Genomic DNA, 19,192 nt, shown 5'->3' on the forward strand with positions numbered 1-19,192 from the left:
AGAGTCAGTGGGCCTTGATTTCCTCATTTATAAAATGAACAAAATAAAACCATCTTCCTAAAAAAAAAAAAAAAAAAAAAAAAAAAAAACTTACGATAACCAAATAATACAATGACTGGGAAATTGCTTTAAAAACTAAAGTTATCAGAAAAACCACCACATACATGTTCAAAACAGATAGATATCGGAGTTCCCGTCGTGGCGCAGTGGTTAACGAATCCAACTAGGAACCATGAGGTTGCGGGTTCGATCCCTGGCCTTGCTCAGTGGGTTTAGGATCCGGTGTTGCCGTGAGCTGTGGTGTAGGTTGCAGACGTGGCTCAGATCCCGCGTTGCTGTGGCTGTGGTGTACGACGGCGGCTACAGCTCCAATTCGACACCTAGCCTGGGAGCCTCCATATGCCGCGAGATCAGCCCAGGAAATGGCAAAAAGACAAAAAAAAAAAAAAAAAAAAACCAGAGATATGCAAAATCTTCTACATAAGTGAGAACTATTCCCAAGCCAAAAAAAAAAAATATATATATATATGATACTAATTTATCCATTTAATATATTTAAAGAAGTAACACAAGAACCAGAAAGATTGGTTTCAGCCAGAACTTAAAAGGAAAGATACAAAGACAAATATTGGAAGAGTTCCTCTAAGTATTATCCAGGGAAAAGAACAATTAAGTCAACATTTAAAATTATTCCAGTCTATTTTTAAAGGAATCTTTTTTTCTGAGCAGTCTCAACAGAGGACTGAAATTATTCAGTAAACCATGTTGTAAATAAATGTGCTGTGTGTCATCCAGACGGTGTTGTTCTATTTATGAAGCACACAGAGTTGATTTAGCCTAATTCTGCAGATTGTTAAGAATGGTAAATGCACATTAGTTTCAACTTAAAGTCACCAGCTACTTTAGCTCTTAACGATAGAATCGGCCTGTCCTTTGAAGCTTTAAAGTCAGGCACTGACGTCTCCTCTCCACCTGTGAAAGTCCTTAATGGCATCTTTTCCCAAGGGTGTTTTGTCTACAGTGAAAATCTGTTCTTTAGACTAGCCACCTCCATGAATTATCTAGCTGCCTCTCTGAATAACTTTCTGTAGCACTTACTGCTTCACCTTGCACTTGTATGTTATTGAAAAGGCTTCTTCCCTTAAACCTCATGAACCAACCTCTGCTAAATTCAAACTCTTCTATAGCTTCCTCCCCTCTCTCAGCATTCACAAAATTGAAGAGAGTTAAAGTCTTGCTCTGTATTAGGGCTTGGCTTGGGGGAATGCTGCGGCTGGTTTGATATTCTATCCTGACCTCAACTTTCTCCCTATCAACAATAAAACTGTTCTACTTCCCTTTTTTTTTTTTTTTTTGCTTTTCAGGGCCACATGTAAGGCATATGGAAGTTCCCAGGCTAGGGACTGAACCAGAACTGTAGCTGCCGGCCTATGCCACAGCCACAGCAATGCAGAATCCAAGACACCTCTGAGACCCATACCACAGCTCAGAGAAATGCTGGATCCCTAACCCACTGAGCAAAGCCAGGGATCAAACCCACATCCTCATGGATACGAGTCAGGTTTGTTACCACTAGTAGCCATAAGAGGAACCCCTGTTTCACTTTCTTATCATGTTAGTGTTCACTAGAGTAGCACTTTTCACTTCAAGAACTTTTCCTTTGCATTTACACCTTAGCTAACTGGCTCAAGAGGCCTAGTTCTTGGCCTATTTTGGCTTTAGACATGCCTTCCTAAGTTTAATTATTTCTAGCTTTTGACTTAAAGTGAAAGAGGTATGACTCTCTCTTCCACTTGAAGACTTAGAGGCCATTATAGAATAATTAACTGGTCTAATTTCAATATTGTTTTCAATACTGTTGTGTGTCAGGCATTAGGGAGATCCAAGGAAAGGGACAAAAATGGGAAAATGGCCTATCGCTAGAGCTGTCAGAACACACACAACATTGATCAAATAAGTTTGTCGACTTCTGTGGGTGTGGTTAAGGGTGCCCTTAAACAATTACAGGATCACTGATCACAGATCACCATGACAAATATAACAATAATGAAAAAGTTTAAAATACTGCAAGAATTACCAAAGTGTAACACAGAGACACAAAGTGAGTGAATGCTATTGGAAAAACTGTGCTGACAGACTTGACTATTATAGGGTTGCCACAAACCTTGGACTTCCCCTGTGGCTCACAACATAACCACATGGCGTTGCTTCTATTCAAAACTTCAATTTGTCAAAAATGCAGTATCTATGAAGTTCAATAAAAATACAAAGTGTAATAAAACAAAGTATGCTGTACATGTGTATGTATGTATGTATACTAGCACTTGATCGTCACAGTATGTCTTCTGAGTATGTATTATTAAAATTCTATAGACAAATAAATAGGGTATTTGAAGAGCTAATTAACTTGGCCATGTCGCAGAGCTCTTAATTGCTAAGCTGAGATTCATACCTTAAGTCCATATAATTCTTACAGGATTTTCTAAGCAAAGGAAACAGCATGTAAAAAGGTAGAGAATCATGAATCCACATAAAGTATTTAGGGAATAGCAAGTTTTTTATCCTAACTGAAAAGCAAAAAGCTCTAAAGAAATATGGTTATTATAAAGGCCCCAATCAACTACTTGTAAGAAATAAAGAAAAAGACTTGGGAATTGCATAACTACGTGGCTTATGCACTTGAATGAATGGTGATTTTATTAAGTGAGAAAAGAAATATAAGAAGATTTCGAGCTTGAAGCAGGAAAAGGGGACATAGGTTATGTTATAGACATGTCAACATTAAGCTACATATAGAACCAGCCAGGGTAGAAAGATTAGTTTAAAATATAAGTCTGAAGCTCTAAAGAAGGGCAAGAGTAAAGCCGCAAACTTGGATATCCTCATTTAAAAGGTTTCATCGTCAAAAAAATTAAAAGGTCAAGGAAGGACCTAGAAATCAACTTTTAAAAAGAAGGGAGAAAGAAGATGATAATAAAGTGAAGAAGCCAAGGGGAAGTTTGGAGAAGTAGAAAAGAACCAGGGGTATGCACTGCCACAACCATCAACCTAAAGAGAGGAGCTAACAGAAAAAAAAAAGAAAAAAAGATTAAAAAAAAATAGTAATTCATAGAAAAGAAAGGTCATTTCCAGATTTTGCAGTTATTGAGGGAGTTGGAGAAGTGATTGAGGAAAACACAGTGAAGAAAAAAATATTTAAACCAGGCCTTGAAGGAAGAATGTGCTTTGAACATGCAGAGATGGAGAAGAGTATTTCAAGTGGAAAGCAAAACTAGAACGAAGAACTAAGGTAGGAAGACACTGGGAAAATGTGCTGAGAAGAGCAACTAATTTCCACTTTACCTGACCAATGGTATCTCAAGGGTAACAGTGAGTAAAAAGTCAACACAGTCAGGCCATTGCCAGATAACAGTGGACCCCGAAAGACAGACAAAAGAATTTAGGAGTTTTGAAGGCTACCATATAAAAACTTCTGAAAATCATGTGTAAGACTCATTATAAGACAAAGGGACCAATTAAGACAATATTTACAATAGCTCAGATGAGATCCTATATAAATCTGAACTAGTCTGAGAGAAATGAAAACAATCGAAGGGCTGATTCACTAAACAGAAGAATTTGGCCAAGAGCACTGACCAATGCAGAATGCAGTTATGTTCAGCTTTTGTTAAAGTATAACTGGATTAACCCAAAGGCAATGTCATTTCAAGACAAAGCTAAAATAAAGAGCATCTGTCATGCCAAAAAACAGGTCAGTCGATTAAAAAAAAAAAAAAAAAAAAAGCAACTCTAACTTAATTAGCATAGTATTTATAGTACTCAAGATGAATATTAGAAATTCCTTTCATCACAGTAAGTCATTTATAAATCTCTAAAACGTTCAATTACTATGAAGAAAGTGAGTTCATGGCTTATTCTTATAAAAACATATTTGAACATAAGGCTTTCTCAGTTCTAAACTATTCATTTCAATGTCCACTTTACATGATCTTACAGAGAAATATTTATATTACTTACCAAATCTGTAAATACATCAGTTTATGTTATAAGCTTACAAAATACAGGTTCAACTAGCCTTTAGGAAAACCAATAGCATATGTGAAAATCAATTTCCTGTAAATCTTAGCAGGTAAGTAAAACATAATTAAAAATTAAAAATGAAAAAACAAAAAGCTGAAATTTCTCTAAATTACACATATAATAACTACATTAACCTAGAGAAGTATACATGTAAATTTTAACAGACAAATGCAGAAAACTTTATGGTATGGACTCTAGCCCACCTGGCCCAGCACACTCCCTAAACAACAGCCCAAAGAGCCACAGCAAGTTTAAGCTCTTGTTATGATTTCCCCAACATCCCTTTTATCAAGTCTCCCCTGCCTCCCAAAGCCTTTCCCTTGCACACCTCTTGGATAAGACCCCCAGGGAGTTTACTATTCTCTGCTCTTTTCGTTTGAATCTACCTACCCAGACTTAGCCTTGGAACCCCTAAGAACTCCACCCAGGGATCCTAATAAAGGCATGTGTCTGAAATTCTTTCACACTCTTTATCTGCACTCTGTCTCTGACTTTCTCTGTGGCCCCCCATGGCATGCCATGTACTTCCTCTAGGACCTGTGAGTAATAAACTTATTTCAATTTCTCTTCAGTCTTATTGTTAAAGTGCAACTCACCATGAGACACCCCATGCTCCAACTGACAAATGTTAATTTAACAAATTCATAGTATTGTCTGTCTTGTTTGTTCTCTATTGTTCCCTCTGTACTTGGGACACAATAAATATTTATTGAAGGGGAGGTGGGGACAAGAGAAAGTAGAAAGTAAATAGTCTCATCCCCTGACTTCAAACAGGATCATAACCAAATGAGGAACTAATCTACCCTTGAAATTTTCAGAGAAATAAAATTCTTAAATTTCTGGGTTCCCACTGTGGCACAGTGAGATCAGAGGGTGACTTGCGAGCTCTGGGACAAGGGTTTGATGGCACAGTGGATTAAAGATGGGGCATTGCTGCAGCTGCAGCTTAGGTCATGACTGTAGCTCGAATCTGGTCCCTGGACCAGGAACTCCACAGGTGGCCAAAAATGAAATAATTAATTAAGATTTTTGAATTTCATCAAATATTCCATCAAAATAAAGGACTTGTGTTTAGATCATATGGCCAAGGATTTCAAATACTATAGAATGTTCCTTTAGGAATCCAATATATTAATAAACTCAATAAATGTTTATTCACTAGATAAATAAGAAATTTTACTAGCAAAATTTTGCTTTGTTTTACCTGTGTGTTCATAACTGTCAAGAGAAATGGTTGAAGAAAACAAAAACTGATTTAGTCAGTGAAAGGATTTCATAATAAACAAACTGTATATAATATTTAATTACAATATTTTGTCAGCTCTGTGATGTCTGCCAAATTAAAATTTCTTTCCATATTAGCTGAATCACCTTTTACCCATTTTCCTTCATTCTGACCTCAAACTTTCCAGAATACAAAATGATCAAAACCTTAACGTCAGGCAGACAAACTTTCCATAGTATAAAGACTAGGTTAAAAATTTCGCTATTTATTTACAGTTCTAAAGCATTTATCTAAAGCTGTTCTAACTTCTAAGTACTTTAGGCAGTCTGTTTTGTTTATCCTAAAATGATCTGGCCATTATTAAAGGTACATTATCCAAAACAATCCATCTTAAGAGGCCCACAACAAAACTAGTCTTTATAACATTCGATCCAAGAAAATAAACCTCACAAGATTTTCAATTTTAATTGAAATTTTTATAACGAAGAAAATTTTTACAATGAAAATATATAAAATGATTGTATTTTCACCTCAGGAGTGCTTTAATAAGAAAGGAATGTTTCAATACATATCAGCATCACATAAATTAATTACAGAAATTGGAGTGGAATTAATATTTTGATTAGGCATAACAATGATGCCCAAAACATGCAGGGTTTTTTTTTTTAACTACACTGAGTTCATATGATTTATTCAAGAGAATATTCCAATAACAGACACAATCTTTTGTACTGAATGCAGAAATTAAAAAAAAAATATTCTGAGCAATATCTTAATAGGTCAAAATTACAATCTCCAAAATTTATAGTCAAATAGTATTTTTTTTTTTCAGGGTCACACCTGCTGCACATGGAAGTTCCCAGGCTAGGGGTCGATTTGGAGCTATAGCTGCTGGCCTACACGACAGCTACAACAACGTGGGATCTGAGCTCCATCTGTGACCTATACCACAGCCTGTGGCAATGCCAGATCTTTAACCCACTGAGTGAGGCCAGGGATCAAACCTGCATCCTCATAGATACTAGTCAGGCTCTTAATCCACTGAGGCATACAGAAACTCCTCAAATAATATATTTTATATATTGATATTCAGGAATCAAACAAAAATGAAAAAATCCCAAACACTCCTAAATTTTAAAATCAAATTCTGCATATAGCCAATGTTTACTAAGCATTCCCTGTAGCCCAGCAATCTGGGTGTCACTTAAAGAAAGTGAGCAAGAGAGTAAGAGTGGGATAAAACTACCAAAATCTTCTAGAACAGACATGATGGTGGCTTTGACTAGGGTAGTAACTACAGAAGTAGAGAGAAATGAAAAGACCCCTAAGTTCAATTAAACTTACAACCTCCAGTATTTGCTGATGGATGGCTTGCGAATCAGAAAACCATGGCGGGGGGACAGGAATAGAAAAGGATTAGAAGATTCAAGAAATCGTGGTACTCCCCAAGGAGTACTCCCCACCAGAAATGCAATGTCTACAGAAGAGAAGAGCACAGACAGCAGGAGATTCTATTCAAGAAAACCAAATACCCCAACCATCAAAAAGAAGGAAGCAGTGCTTGAAAACTCAACCTAAGTGAGCACAAAGTACACACAAAGCAACAGTGTTCAAGACAGATACCAGTCCAGAGACATCAAGCCAAGTGTGAGCATGGCATAGCAGTCAGAGCCTCTAGCTGTGCTGGTCCTATTGTCCTGTCAGTGTCATGATCCTAGGAGCCCCTCAACCCTCAGTCTGGCCACTTGAAAATTCCTACAGTAGAAGAATTCATTGTTTCCAACTACAGTCAGGCTTAGAAGTCCAAAACAAGAATCTCAGGGGTGGAGATATAGAGGCAGAGAAGGACATATGCAGCTCTATTAGCTCCACATTTGGCCTTGGCCTCTGATCTCCTTTCAGAGAGTTTAAGTCAGAAATTTTTCCAAGTCCCATATTACAACATTCACCCACAGTTTCCCTACCTAAGGTCTATTCCCTACTCCCTACCCCATGCCATCCTCTATGAAAAAGATGATGACTACTGCCCTTTGGCAGATTCAGATGGGGGCTCACTGTGAATCAGTCTTAAGCCTAGCTCTCTGGCCAAAACATGGAGCCCTCATCCTCTGGACAAACAGGAATTCCAGGAACTCCAAGCCTTCATCATTTTTAATAGTATGAGAAAATCTCTACAAAGCTCTATTTTAATTTTGACATGTATTCTAAAATATTCTAAAAATCAAACCAATGTCTTATTAATAAGCAAGTTCAGAATCAGATAAAAGAGGTAAGTCGCATTAACATCTGAATTCTATGTTTACAGCTCTGTTTTTAGATGAAATGTAACTCATTAGATTAGTACTGTGTCATTTGGATCATGAAATTAAAACGACATACCATGAGATTTACCTAGTGGAGCTACTCAGACACTATAATGAGAAAAAAATAAAAAATAAACTTGGAACTCAAAATCTCTAAGAACACGTAGATATTGTTTAGCCATTCAATTTTTATATATTAAATGAGTTTCAGAGAAGTTACACAGTTAGTTGAAGAAAAAAACAGAACTCCTCATTCCACAGTCAGAGATGTGTGATTCTAAACCACACTACAAACCTAAACTTGAAAGTCATAAAATATTACTAATATATTCCTTATTATATATACTCATGCAGATAGGAATTGCCATAAATTACTGAAAATTCACATAAGGACTAGTACTTACATCTACAGTAATAACTCACAGCTTTATAGAAGCTATCATCTTTATAAAAATTGGCTCCATGGAGTTCCTGTTGCGCCGCAGCGGAAACGAATCTGACTAGTATCCATGAGGATGTGGGTTCGATCCCTGGCCCTGCTCAGTGGGTCAGGGATCCAGCATTGCTGTGAGCTGTGGTGAAGGTCACAGATGCGGCTCAGATCTGGCATTGCTGTGGCTGTGGTGTACGCCTGCAGCTAGCCTGGAAACTTCCATATGCCATGGGTGCCACCCTGAAAGGTTTAAAAAAAAGAAAAAAGAAAAAAAAAAAAGCCTGGCTCCAGAAAAAAATAAAAGCCAGTTAAAAATGTGGGAGGTAAGAAAAAAAATATCACAAGTAGCAAAAGGAAGCAACCTGGCAATCTTCCACTCAAATACCCAGTGCAATGAAACTACAAAAATTTTACACTATAATGGAAATCCAGTTTATGTCGTGGCAAAAAGATGTCCAATGTGGATACAAAGTAGAAGGGACAGAAAGTTTTCAAACATTACCTATACTCCTATACTGCTTATTATAATATGGTATGTGAATATGTAATAAGTCCCCTTCAATTTTTATTCAAATATAGATCAGACCAATGAATTCAGTTAATGTTTCCTATTCCCGTGTGCAAACCACAGATTAATCTGAAGAAAAATATCACAATAATTTTTTCTCAAACAAAAATGTGTGGACTCAGGTTCTGAGCTCTTATAGATGTGTAACACAGATTCTACTGGAAAAACAGGGTTAGCAAGGAGAGTAATGGGATATTAATAAAATGACCGATTTGTTGTCCTAGGTTTTCCTGGCCAAGAGAATGGAGAATGGAAAAACTGAACCATGAAATCAAAAAGGCATCTGTCTTCCAGGTTTCTCTCTGCCAATGTCTTGAGAAAAATGTTTGAACTTTCCTGTTGGCTTTGTATGCAAATAGCTCCAGATGCAAAGTGAACCACATCTAAGTTATTCGGTTTAACATCTGCTGGTCCAATTCCCATTATTCCTTCTAAAGGGTCGGCTTGTGAAAGACATTTAGTGTGCCCTCTATATAAGCTGTTTTGAAGGAGCTAATTTGGATTAAAGTATCTATCTGGACCACTTGTTTTTTCCTTTGATGGTCAATGCATTCTAATGTGGTCTGTGTAGTGCTGCAAGGAACTTAGAAACATAATGGAAAGGACAGTATTCCAGACTTTGCCTCCCACTTTGCCTTCTAGACAATTCATATTTACATGGTTAAAAGTAAAGAGTGAATAGTCATCTGCCTCTAAAACAGCATCATCCACACTGTACACAATGGCAACATGACACTTTTTGACCTAATATACTTTTTATTCATTCTCTAACAAAAAATTTGAAGCTAAAATTTTTAATAAAAGTGCTTGCCAGTATTAACATTTCATGAAACATCTTGTTATTTTGAGACGACACTTTTAACCTGGTAACACTGAAAGTCACATAAGGTCCCAGCACATGGCACTTAGTGGCTGATACACTGTATATTTTCAGATATGTGATAAATGAGTGAATAAGTGAACAAACACGCTAAATAATTAATTTAAATATGTATCATGGATTCTGAACCTTTGAGCCTGCCACAGTTAGAAAACAGAGTCGAAAATATATTACAACTAAGACTAACAGTCTAATGCTTTTAGAACTTGTAAGGTCAAGTAAAGATTTTGAGTCCTTCCTTCAAAAGGGTATGGTTGGGAAGACTATTTGCAGTGGAAGTTAAAAGTGGGGAAAAGAGAAGAAATTAGAATATCTATATGTATAGGTCTACATTCTGATATAAACATATTTGCACTTAAGTACATATACAGGTGTGTATTTTAGAAGACAGACATTCATTTTGTTTTGTTTTGTTTTTTTGTCTTTTAGGGATGCACCCACAGCCAATGGAGGTTCCCAAGCAAGGGGTCCTTTCGGAGTTGTAGCCTCCAGCCTACACCAGAGCCACCGCAATGCGGGATCTAAGCCACATCTGTGACCTACACCACAGCTCACGGCAATGCCAGATCCTTAACCCACTCAGCGAGGCCTGGGATCGAACCCACGTCCTCATGGATGCTAGTTAGGTTTGTTAACTGCTGAGCCACACTGCCAGACCCTTAACCCACTGAGCGAGGCCAGGGGTCGAACCCACATCCTCATGGACGCTAGTCGTCCTCATGGATGCTAGTCATCCTCATGGATGCTAGTCGGGTTCGTTAACCGATGAGCCATGATGGGAACTCCTAGACATACATTTTGAAAAGTTACTTTCCTAAAAATCAGAATTTTAACAGTCTTATTAAAATTTATAAAATATAGTTAACTGTTTGAGAACAACTTTGAAAAAACAGATTTCTTAGCCAAAAAAAAAAAAAAATTCTGAAAAATATAGTTCTATGAGAAGCCAATTCAAAAATTTCTGATATGATATACAAAATCTGCAATGATTTTTCTTTAGGAAAATGTTTAGATAAATAACTTTAAAAAAAAAAAAAAGGAGGAAAATCAATCTCTGGCCTGTGAACAGGCATAGCCAGGGGGTGGGGGTGAGGTGGTAAAAGAACTGGATACTACTATTATTGCTTCTAGACTACTAACATTTTGAAGTAAAATTTAGTCTAACCTCTGCTGTCCTCTACTGTTATCTGCTGACACACTGAAAGGACCAGGGAAAAAATTAGGAATAAACAGCAAAATAGCTGCTCCCTTTTTCTGGGAATCTGTGACTACTCTTGCCAATCATTATCCACAGGTTATCTGTCTGAATTGGGAATGACCAGGAAAGTTAACTAAGCCCTAGAGGAAACAGCTTCTTAGCCATCTTTGAGTAATTATCTAAGATTTCCAAGATTACTATAATTTTTATGGAAAGTTTGGGTTTGCCTTCATCCAACTTGTGATTTAAAAACTACTTAATTACCCCCAAAGAAGTAAGATAATCAAAGAGAGTTAGCTAAAAGTAAATCTCAGAGTTCCTGTCATGGCTCGGTGGAAATGAATCTGACTAGCATCCGTGAGAATGCAGGTTCAATCCCTGGCCTTGCTCAGTGGGTTAAGGATCCAGTGTTGCGGTGAGCTGTGGTGTAGGTCACAGATGCGGTTCGGATCCCACATTGCTGTGGCTGTGGCACAGGCCAGCAGCTATAGCTCCGATTCGACCCCTAGCCTGGGAACTTCCATATGCCATGGGTATAACCCTAAAAAAAAAAAAAGGAAAGTAAATCTCTTCTACTAATTATCAAGAAACAATTACTGAGCATTGTTTATTAACAAGGCACAATGCTATATTAGTACTTAGGATTCAAAAAGGTTAAAAAACATGGTCTCTGCCCTCCAAGGCTTAGACTAACATGGACATGAATAGATGGAAGTCACACTAATAAAATATTTTTAAAACAAAAATAGTATACCAATGTTCATAGGAGCAATACAATAGCCAAAAAAAAGCAACCGAAGAGTCCATCAATCAATGAACAGATAAACAAAATGTGGTCTATATATATACTGGAACATTATTCAGGCTTAAAAAGGAAGGAAATTCTGATACATGCTATGACATGGATAAACCTTGAGGATATCATGCTAAGTTAAATAGACCAGTTACAAAAAGGCAAATATTGGATGTTTCTATTTAGATGAGATATCAGGAGTAGTCAAATTTATAGAGGGAGAAAGCAGAATGTTAGCTGCCAGGGGTTAGGAGGAAGTGACTTGGATAGTTACTATTTAATGGCTACAGAGTTTCAGTTTTACAAATGAAAGAGCTCTAGAGATTAGTTGCACAACAATGTTAATATACTTTAAAATAACCAATCTATATGCTTGAAACTTATCGATATGGTAAATTTTATGTTACATGTATTTTACCACAATTTTTTTAAGAAGACAAATTGGGATAAGCTAAGTGCCAAGCAAATGGTGCAGAAAAATAATGACAGAGTAGCTCAGAAGAAGGAGCAATTATGAGATATGGAACAAATTCAGTACCAACTCTATACATTATCTTAAAAGAAAAATAGGACTTGAGTAAGCAGACAGGAGATAAGGGAAGGTATTACAACCAGGAGAAATGGCAGATAAATAGGAACAGACATCATCTAGGAACACAATGTAGATCACAATTTGACTGGCTCACAGGCTTCAAACCAAACAACCATGGAGACAGGCTGGAGGGGAAGGCTATAAAATAGGGCAATTCTTGAAGGCAATTCTTCTCCTTGAGTAGCTTTCACTGAAATAAAGTAATAGTTATCACACTTTTACTGAGAGTAAAGGCGAGAGGAAAAAAAGACATAATTTTACACTCATTCATCTCTTCTATTCTCCAATTCCTATGGTGGTGAAAGTGCAGAGAAATTTTAAAAGTTAGATGCCAAACTTCAATTAATGAGAGATGGGCCTAGAGATAATAATTTGTGTAAAGAACCAACATGTGCATTTCATTTACACTAACTGGCAATTTCTTTAATTTTATAATAAGCAAATAAATAAACCAGCATTTTTAAAAAGTCCCACTATGTAAATGATGCTAATATTACAGTGAAATACATGTCCCTAGGTACCTCAACCCATTAACAGTATAAACAGACCTTCTGAGAGACAAATTTCCCCAGTTGCTATTATAAAATCATCCTCCAACAAACCGCCAGCCTTGAAGCAGAATAATCTTTACTTAACACACTCATTTATCCTAACCCCCAAGAATGAGCATTTCTATTCTCCCTCAAGCACTTAAAAAATTCAAACCAAATGTTTCTGAATAATCTTCCTGGATTTCAAACTGTGGTAAAATGAGGTTAATAGTCATCTCTTTTAAAAATACTTTTTGTGTAGATTACAGATAGCTAGAGTGTAGGCAGAAAAACAAACAAAAGAGAATTTTAGTCTTCTTAAACAGAAAAGAATTTGCCTGAGCTCTCTTAAAGTTTCCCATCTTCTCTATGTTAATCAGGTTGTTCACAGCACTCTTGTCTGCAGATACCTGAGTCAGAGGCAGACTTCTCCAGCAGTCATGGGAAGACAACCTCATGGGGATAGATTGCTTTGGCCGAGCAAACACCTACTTTACCTTCAGCTCTTGACCAGATTTGTTTTTCTCCACTTGCAAGTCACTGAGGACATCCAAAAAGAGTACTTTCTTCAGAGCTGATTTTTTTTTTCTTTTTTCAAGAGAGTGAGGGCTCCAAGATACTCTGTGTGTGTTTGTGTGTGTGTGTGTGTGTGTGTGTGTGTACTCTAGAGGGGTTGTTTTAATTCTAATCCATTGGGTTCTGAGGACTTGACCTACAAAAACATAGATATATATCTACATACTGTTTCCCCTAGTGATCTCCTACAGCTTCAACTATGATATCAATGGAAAATCTCCCAAACCAAGAACTCCAACCAACCTTTCTCCTAAACTCTAGGTACTTTAAATACATATGTCTAAGACAAATTCATTCAGTCTTCACACTGTCCCACACCAACTCTTTTAAATTCTCTATTTCTGTTCATGATAAACCATTCTTTCAGAACTAAGACTTGAAATCTTAAAAATTAAGTTTGATTCCTCCTTCACCCTCACATCCAGTCAGTCAGACAGTCCTGTTGATGTTTTTTTCAAAAAACAAAGTTACTGGGAAAAAAAAATAGAGAGAGAGAGAATCTGTAAATCTAGATTTCATTCCTAAACATATTTATCTGTACCAAACACCAAAACTTTTATAAAGCATCATTTCATCATTTGTACAACAAGAATAATGGTTGCTCTAGTCACTTTACAATAAACATATGCATGCTAGTACACTGAAAATCCTAAACCACTATATAAACATCATTATCTCAATTCTTCCTATTGACTCCCATAGTCAACTGAGTCTAGTCATTCATTCAGTTACTTATTCTCCAGTTCATTCATGTTTTTCTTTATTCTTTCCACAAATATGTACCGAGGGCCAACAATAAGCTAGGCACTATGTTCAATATTTAAGACATAACAAGAGGACAGACAATGTCTAACCTTACAAAACCTATGGTCTAACATGAAAGTTGGAAAATAGGTGCACATAGATGTGAGAGGGTTTTCTAGGAAGGCTTCCCAGAAAAAGAAGTATTAAAGTAAGAACCAATGTATAAAACAAACAGGAGTTAGTACGGTAAAAGAGTGGGAGAGAGTGGCAGTGGGAAGAAAGGTAAGAAATTCCAGGCAAAGAAAACAACATATATTTAAGCCCTCGAACAAGAATGAGCATCCTAACTATGCCATCATCTTTCCCACATCTACACCTTTATTCCATTCATTTTTCTCCCTTCAAAATCTTCCTCCATTCTACCATCTCTGCCTATGGAAATTATATGCATGCTTCAATAGCCCAGATTGACAATATATACTGAGCTTCAAGAATAATGCCTGACTTATACTAGGCAAGAAATAACATTTGCTAAATGAATGGATGACCATTATTCTTCCCAAATCACAAATAAGCTTCATACACAAATATGTATGCACCTGCTCTGTCTTCCCATGAAGTAAAGGACATATTCCCATAGTGCCTAACGCATAATAAGCACCAGAAAAATATTTTAAAGATGAATAATTCTAATAATCTAAGATGATATAGAGCTGTAAAGAATGACATTTTTTATCTTCTACTCTGGACTTTACAATGATTTGGCAGAACAAAAAGTCTAGAAAACTCAAAACATTATTTCGACATGAATTATATTAATATTGAACATTAGGTCTTCCACAAAAAGCTTTCAGTAATGGAATTCGTTTTTGTATTTAATTTCATGAATGGTTTAATTGTTAATACTTTTGAATGACTTTCCTGAGGGGGGGGTCTTCTAAATTTAACTAGTTGTGGAGATAATAAATCATTTTAAAAATATTTTTAGAATATTAAGATGAATGAGTCTTTAATTAATGAACTGGACACCTTTCTAAAAAAATTATTGGGCACTTCACCTTCCTAAAACTAAGACAAATTCAGAAATGTAAAGTGTACTTTAATTTCACTTAATGTTCATGATATCATTTTTGGAGTCATGCCTCAAGCCACCATTACAGAATTTGTTTCGCAATTCGTAATTTGTTATGAAAAAAAAAATCTAGGCTAAATCTGGGTCATTCCACTTTTCACATCAAAGAAGGCAAAGAGCAAAGATAGAAAGGGGCTTTCAAAGAAAAGGGAAAAATGTTAAATAAGAAAAAAGAAAAAAAAAATCCCAGTTGCACTATAGTAGTACCTGTAGGAAAAGCAGCCCAAGGAATAGCAGGAGATGTAGTTTGAGTTTCACCATTTCCACCATCAAAAATCTCTGCAGCCTATAAAACAAAGGCAAAATAATTTTAGAAAATCTGAAAAGCAGAACTGCATTTAAGCAATCAAGCCTCCCATTTACAAGCATATCCTCTCTCATACATCACATAGTTTTCAAGTTTTTTCTGAATACTCAACTACATTTCAGTGTTCGGTTCACTGCTAGTGTCCACTTCCAGTACTCGTGCTCTGTTATCTTTGAGTAAAAATGTTCCTTTCTTACTCAAATATATCTCCTGACAATGAAATTTTTATTTTAGATATCCTTAATTACATTTTATTTGTGAACTTTAAGTACTCAAACTAACTACCACAACATTTAACCATGTATATAAGAAAGGTACATTTTCCTTCAAAAGTCTAGAGACTGAATCTTTTTCATTAGCTATCACAAGACCTAAAAAGAGATCAACCTAAAGAAATAGGATTCATCCATACTAATGTACCAGATGGACTTACTAGCATTCGCCATTTAGAGAATTCCTCGCCCCTGCCCACCCCATTTTGGCCATAGTCACAGTATCTGGGAGTTCCTGGGCCAGGGATCAAATCCAAGTCACATCTGCGACCTATGCCACAGCTGCAGCCATGTCAGATCCTTAGTCCACTGTACCAGATTGGGGATCAAACCTGTAATGCCACAGGGAAGAGCCTGATCATTAACCCACTATGCCTCAGCAGGAACTCCTAAAGAATTTCTAAAGCTGCCATGTAAATTAACAAGCCCTCCTATTAAACAGTTTTAAAGCTATGGGACACAGTCAATTACTAAAAGTTTAGTTTGTAGGTAAGAATGCAAAGTTTTCTCTGTATTAAGTGTTCAAGGTCAAAGCAAAATTTTATCCAAAAAAAAAAAAAAAAGAGAGAGCCAGAATTTTAATTTGGATTCTGCATAGAGTTGTTAGCCAAGGAGAAGTCAGTTGGGGCAATGTGCCACAGGAGGTGATGTAGAATACAGTAGTTACCCTCTACAAATTGAAAAACAAACATGGTTTAAATAACCAAGGATAGAGACTATATTCCTACCACAAGATGTAGATAAAAAAAAAGGAACCTAACAACCACAATTAAATTGGAACAATTAACACTGTACCTATATATTATATATATTAAAAGGTATCGATCCATTGAGTATACACTGATGTATAACTATTATTCTAAGGAACACCACCTACCCTATTTTTTTCCTCTGACATAATAAATCGAGCATGGGTGAGATAAAGGAGACTACACTTAAAAGTTTTAATATTCAAACAACTGACAACTTCTAAACAAAAAATACTGAGATGATATCTGAAGTGTATATTTTCCTCAAAATGAAACGAATTTTAACAAAAATTTAAATGTTACATTATGTGAGTAAGATAAATAAATTCAGTCACCCAAAAAAATCAAAATATTAAAGCAAATAAGAAAATATACAAATGTGCTGAGCAAAAAAAATTTAGACAAAATGCAAAAACTAGCAAGTTCATATTTTAAATATCTCCATATCAACAGACACTAAAGAAAAGAAGAAAAAATGATCCCAATCTAAAAGAAACTCACACCATTCTTTCATGATACCCAGAACACTAAATATATACTTAATATCTCATTTCTCCTATTAACGTCATTAATTATAGCCCCTATTTTCAACAATCTCGTTTCCACCAAATTCCAAAATAGGTGGTAGTCTTTTTTACTAAAAAAAAAAAAAAAAAAAAAATCACAGAGCTCACTTGATGGTAGTTCCAGGACTTGAGCTCAGGCATCCCGACTCCTAATCCAGAGATTTTCCTGCAAGACTATACTGGCTCCATAAAAATAACTGGGTTACAAAATATTTCAATAAAATGAACGCACGCTGAAAGGGATTAAGGAAAAGACAGTGCTTCTTCAACTCACAATTTCCATTTACAAAGCATCCAAATAAAACCTGAGAGAATAATCTAACAAAACAAACATACTAATTGGCTCTACAAGCTACCAAAAGGCCCTGCAGTTAATATACTAAGTCAACTCATTACAGGTGTAAACATGAAAATATGTAACAGATCGTCAATACTCAACCCTCACAAGTATTTCCTAAAAGACATGTATCCCAGCAAAATCATCTGCTGACAATTTCTAAAACCTCTTCTTTAGAGCTTCCACTAGTAAAACTTAACTACCTCAACTTAAACCATGCCTATGGGCATGACCAAATGTTCAATAATAATATATCAGTTTTAACTTTCAGAGGAGATATATTTTAATTTTTTTTATTTCACTTTTTTATTCCAGGGTTAAATTCAAAATGACCAAGAAAAGATCATGAATGCCAATGATAAATAATACATTTAGTATACTCAATTATAATCCCACAAAGTTAAAACAACGGCAAAAACAAAACAAGGTAAATAATAATAGCACATACCTCAAAACCACCAAAATCATCATCATCCATTTTTCAGTACACCTGAAAAATATCAGAAGACACTGAAACAAGCCCACACACACTCATTTATGTCAAAACACTTCTCTGACTTACATGTATACATATTTTGGTTTGTAATTTAAAACAACTTCATTTGAGCTTAAAAAAAAGTATTTTCACTATATGTGTATGCATTTTTTAATGCAAAAAGACTGGAGGTTTCAGGCAAAATTAGCCATTCTGGCAAAATTAACAATTTCTGCGACTTTTTCAGCAACCATGTATTTTGCCATTTTACGTTGAGACGCCAGGAGTGGAAAAACATTCTTTTACATTTAAATTTACTTTTCCCAAATTGGCACTAGGGCTCAATTCAATAATGCTTCCTGCTTTTTGCATCTATTCCTCAGTTGTCTGGCAACATCAGCATAAACTCCAGCTAAGAACAGGACTGTGGTGAATTTTTGGAAATCTGTCCCCACCACAAAGGTTCTTCCTTCGGTTTCATGGCCGAGGTTGATTTATATTTTCAAAATTGATCAGCATTTTTGAGCTGTGGCCACAACTTCTGGAGCATTTTGATATGTGTATTTTTAGCTGAAACTGCTTTGCACTTTTGGAAAAATGTGGAGCAAGTTACTAGGCTGATCAAGATAAATCAAGTCATGTATTCATGGGAGACCAGGGAAGAGAAAAACACAAGCGAATATCCAGAATTCCTCTCTTCTCTACCCTTAAAGTATGTAAGTGAGACAAGCCGTAGGATAATACATGCTTTATTTTGTACCAAATGGGTATCATAAAAATAAAAGGATAGAACCAGTAGTGACCGAACTTTGAAAAAAAAAAGAAGATAGAGATGCTTTTGTCTAACAAATCATGAAAGAACTAAAAAATCTGGAACAGTAAAACAAGTAATAGGTGATATAAATTAAAATAAAAATAAACTCACAATAAATTGTGAACTAGTAGCTACAAGTGATACTCTGGTCAATAACAGGTTCTCTTTTCTATCTTTCAAAGGTGAACATACCCAAATATTACTTATAATTTCCTTGACTCAGTAATACGAGATGGACTTGATTAAAGGAAAACAATCTTCTCCGACTTCTTACAAAAAGCTAAGCAAATTACACTATATGCTAAGCAATAATTCCAAAGGTACTTTCTAGGGCACTTTTCTCTGAGTGATAAAGTAGCAGTCATCTACAGCTACGTTTGCCTCGTCACTGAAATTAATACTAATGCCTTTCAAAACAAAGCCCAAAATAAACAATAAAAAATACACAGTAAAAAACAACTCAAGGATTGTTTTGTTTTAATAAGCAAAGAAAATTTATTTTCACAGAAACTCAGTAGGGTAATGACACCGATAGGAATATACATAGACAGAAATACATTATAAAAAGGGACATTAAATTAACCAGAATATGATATCTGTATTGTCACCATTAACCAC

General features: G+C 35.8%; 1 protein-coding gene across 23 annotated transcripts in view; it reads right to left on the bottom strand.

Moving 5' to 3' along the window:
* Positions 1–19,192, bottom strand: part of CCDC91 (coiled-coil domain containing 91) — a 396,188-nt gene that overhangs the window by 295,899 nt on the left and 81,097 nt on the right. For all 23 annotated transcript variants that reach the window (XR_014845230.1, XR_014845231.1, XR_014845232.1 and 20 more), the window contains 2 exon segments: positions 17,734–17,775; positions 15,262–15,340 (listed from right to left, as the gene is read on the bottom strand). Coding sequence is in view for 17 of the 23 variants with exons in the window: in XM_085024567.1 (XP_084880693.1) it covers positions 15,262–15,340; positions 17,734–17,763 (109 nt within the window). In the remaining 6 variants the exon portion in view is untranslated.

Source organism: Sus scrofa, chromosome 5, assembly GCF_054392235.1.
Source record: "Sus scrofa isolate SSC_HxYL_T2T_F1_AM1 chromosome 5, Sscrofa_HxYL_maternal_Yorkshire_Landrace_v2.0, whole genome shotgun sequence".
Lineage (NCBI taxonomy): Eukaryota > Metazoa > Chordata > Mammalia > Artiodactyla > Suidae > Sus > Sus scrofa.